This window comes from Pygoscelis adeliae, unplaced genomic scaffold, assembly GCF_000699105.1.
Source record: "Pygoscelis adeliae isolate BGI_AS28 unplaced genomic scaffold, ASM69910v1 Scaffold36, whole genome shotgun sequence".
Taxonomy (NCBI): Eukaryota; Metazoa; Chordata; class Aves; order Sphenisciformes; family Spheniscidae; genus Pygoscelis; species Pygoscelis adeliae.
Genome location: NW_008824934.1, coordinates 808,225 through 812,428, shown reverse-complemented (window position 1 = coordinate 812,428; position 4,204 = coordinate 808,225). Strand labels below are relative to the sequence as shown.

General features: G+C 44.2%; 1 protein-coding gene across 1 annotated transcript in view; it reads right to left on the bottom strand.

Moving 5' to 3' along the window:
• SSU72 (SSU72 RNA polymerase II CTD phosphatase homolog (S. cerevisiae)) overlaps positions 1-4,204 on the bottom strand; it is a 36,767-nt gene that overhangs the window by 31,835 nt on the left and 728 nt on the right. The window contains exon 2 of the mRNA XM_009325255.1: positions 125-339. Coding sequence (XP_009323530.1) covers positions 125-339 — 215 coding nt within the window. The remainder of the gene's footprint in view (positions 1-124; positions 340-4,204) is intronic.

The window sequence follows — 4,204 nt, the reverse complement described above, 5'->3', positions numbered from 1 at the left end:
TTTGCTGGGGCTGTCCCCCAAAAAGCCCCGCCGAACTGGCCAGCCGCCCGCTGGGGGAGAAGAGCCGCCGGGGGAGTCACGCGTGCTCCCCTGCCGACTCGGCGCCAAGCGCGGCACAGTTTACTTCCTCCCGTCCGGCGGCGTTTCCCACTCTTCTGAGCGGAGGAAGCGGTTGGAAGCAGCGCCGCGCGAGCGGTGTGTTTGTGACCCAGCTTCCGATTTCCCGCAGGACGGCCCGCTGTCCGCGCACAGCCTCTTATTGCCGAGATAACACTTCGTCCTGATGGACCGCTCAGCCGCCAGATGTTTTCCACCGGTGCTGTTCGACGTCAGGGACAACTACGCGGCAGAGAAAGGCACTTGAATGAAACTACGGGGGGCTAGCGCAAAACGGGGAGTAGCTGTGAGAAAAGGCCCAGCTTTGCTATTGATCACCATTAAATGCTGTGGGTTTGTACTACTTTACTGTAAACAAGGACACGTATGCGATATTTTACTGGATAAACATTCCCACTCCTCATGTAAATTAAACATAGACATAGGGATGTAGAAAATGCCCGATGACGTGCCCGTCTGGGTTAGCGCTTTCACAACTAACCGTGGCCTTGTACTGTCACTCTGTAAGCAAGTGGCTCTTTCAGAGTCGAACGCAACAGCTAGAAGATTCCAGCAGAGACACAGCAGTGTCTCTGTTTAGTACTTCCGCGGTTCTGAAGAGTCCCGGGCACACGCACACGCACACATATGCTGTTAGGTTTCGTCTACACGTGCCAAACAGAGAGACAGAAATGTAGTGACTTGCTGTGACCACAGCAGCTGATACATTCCGGTCACCCCCAGCTCTAGGTGCCCTAACTTGGCTGCTGGACAACCCTGCCTCATGTAATATACAGTCCAGAAAGAAATCACTCCAAATTTACAATGTAAGGTCTTGGGTCTTCCCGTCTTCTTCCCACCTTCTTCCCGAATACGCCCTATTTCCATACTTCACACACATATCATTCCCATTTGCCTGGCAATGTAAGCCACATACTCCCTTAGTTTGTTTTCAGAAGAATGTGATTCAAACAGTCGCTTTTTTCCCTGAAAAGCAGTCTTCTGGCTAGTTTTCTTTCTCAGCACTAGGTGGCGGCCAAATGTTGCAGTGAGCTGGGCCGTGGACGCAAGATCCGGAGAAGCAGGGTTTGGATGGAGAGCTGCATCAGCCCTAAGAGAAGCTAAGTGGGGTCTGACACCCTGGGTCAATCCCATCTCCGTGTCTGCGCCCAGAACGCTCTGTGCTGAGGACTCTCTAGTGAAGATGAGGCAGACATACGCTTTCTGTTCGGCTTAATCATGGAATTCTGCATTTTAGGAGTAAACACTCATGCTTTTACTGAAAATTGTTCAAATAAGAATGGGCAAAAGAGTTATTTATGTACTGCCCGACTGGTAAAATGGACTGATTTCAGACTTGTTTTGCTCGCATACAGGTCAAAACGATCATGGTACTCTTTGCTCAGCCCAGACCAATTCCATTTTTCCCCTGAGGCTTTTGCCATCTTTTCCCCTTTCCTATCATTGTGCTTTTCCACCTTGGTTTACTTGCACTATTTCAGCTGACTCCGGTACTCTTCAGTGCTTGAGACAGCTAGGAGAGATGCCAAGGCTTCTTTTTTTTCAGCAGGACGTAGAGGTTTCCTCCTTCGTTCCAGAAATGGCCTTTTCAGAGCAGTGAGAGGACATTAGCAGATCGGTGAGGCGGAAGCTTATCTCTCGGAGTACACAAGGACATTTTTGCTGTCAGTGCAGAATACAAAGGAAACCAACTCCAATTTGAAGGTGCATAGACTCCAAGTAGAAAAGTTGTCTGTGTTAAAATTCGACACTGGCGGCATGCTTTAAGCACAAGTCTGGTCCATCTCATCAGAGGTCCTACCCTAGCAGTTCCAGGGCTGAGAGCGGAGCTGAGAAGCTGTTTGGTGCCACTATGATTAACATAATTGGAGGGAAATGAATAGTGGTAACAAGAGAGATTGTATTAAGCAGACACCTGCTCCCCAGCTCCTGACAATTCTAAAATGCTGAAAGTGAAAGAATGCTCATTACTAAAAATCTCCCACTGATGCTACTTTGTCCCAGATTTGGTTGCATAGGCCCTGAGCTGCATCACGGCCAGGATAAATGCTTGGAAATTACTTTTTCTCATAGCCCTCTAGCTCTGTTTATCTGGTCTCAGTCAGCTAGAATGAATTTCTTATCAACTGCCTACTATGAACTGTGATCTGAGAGCAACTCTGTGACAAAATCAATTTGATATTAAAATGGGTGCAGGTTAAATGGCTCCATCAAGATGCTAAGTGCTTCCTGCCAAGGGAACAAGCATCTTAGATTCTTGCTGAATTCAATATAGTCATTGGACAATGAATATTTTACAGGATGGGGTCCTAAGAAGTACGTAGGAAATTTGGAACTATATTAAAATGGCGACTGGGGCCTCATCATCTTTCCACCTTGAACTGAATACGAAATGAAACAACTAGTGGTGTAATTAAAAACTTTTTGATTACCATGTGGGAACAGCTGTCTAGATCCCCAGCCTGCTCTTAAGATAGTTGCTTATGTCATCACTCCCCACAGCCCTCAGAAACTCCAAGAGCTCTGGCCATGAAGTTGGATGGGTTTCCCCCTAGCTCTGAGATGATTCATATCAGGAACGCACGGCACACGGGGTGGGGAAGGCATTAAAGATTTAGATTCGTCGATATCAGGTTGCAGCTGGTGTGGCCTCTGGAGTTACCTTTTTCGTGGCACTGCACAATATCAGGAAGGGAAAGTTTTTATTATTTTGTAACTGTAAGTTTCATCTTTAGGGGGAGACTCATTTTAAGTGCTTAACTTCAGGTACTCTGAATTCGCCCCTCTCACAAAAAATTTTCCTCTGACCACCACTTTATATGAAACTTTTGCATCTAACTGCGATCTTCTGAATCATCACCCAAATTAGATTCCAAAAGTGGCCTAAGACAGATGGTATGTCTACTGCTATGGCTGCCTCTGGGCAGAGCACCATAGGCACTAGCCCTCTTCTTCCACTCCTGTGTCAGCCATACCCTTTGAGTTTAAAAGCGCCATCTCAGTCCCATCTGGAGCAATTACAATGGACAAGTGAAACAAATTTAGTTACACTCTACCAAATTAGTGTCATGATTCTAGCAGGCCAAACAAATTGCCACCAAGACTGCACGCAGCAGGTCAAGCTATTTGCCATGTATTCCTGTGACAGGAAATTTGTAATATAATGGGAGCGTTATATACAAGGACTATTAAAGAAGATAGTACAGTTAACTGTTATTTAATTTTCATTCTAATTCTTTTCAGTATTTATTAGTTTACCATTTATTTGGTCTAAGACGGAACTGACACTCCTACCCTTGTAAGCTTTATTAAGTAAAATACATCATTAGAAAGCGGTTGTCAGAGAGATGAAACTCTGAAAGTGCTCGGGAAGCTTAACTGAGTATGACACCAGCTCCATTTCAGGAAAGCAATAGAAGAGTGAGAGCTGAAGTAACTATGTAGGACTTAGGCCCCTAAAGAGAATGACAATAAAGAATTTTTATGAGATGGAGAGGATCATACAGATCAATACTGCCTGCAAATAAAACCCAAATTCCTAAACAATACTATCCAAGTGACTAAGATTAAAGAGCAAAATTTAAATTGGAAAAATCCCTGCTTTTTCTACAAAAATGAAAAATCTTTATAAGAAAAGAATATGTGATAGGACATTTACAAATGAGCTTTTCCTTAAGATGCCCACAATTATTTTATAAAAACATTTCCAGAAACCTTGCTCCAAAGATGAAATCTCCAGATATACCTCTAATATTATCATATGCTGGAATTAACAACTCAAAACAGAGAGCTTGCAAATGTGAGATTACTGAGGGCAGAAGAATTTAGGACATATATATTCTAAAAGCAAGAACCAAAATAACCATCTCCTGCTGCGTTTATCCCAGGAAAATTTTTATTGCAATAGAGCAGAAATCTGGGACACAAAGACCCAAGATAATTACACATTGGTCCTAGTACTCACACGCCTTTGCTTGCTCTTAAAAAGTGCCCCTAGAGAAACAAGGTCCAACAAAGGATATGTGAGCAAAGTACCTCCACGCTTATGTGGGGAAATGAAAAAATGACAAAATTCATAACCTGAAAC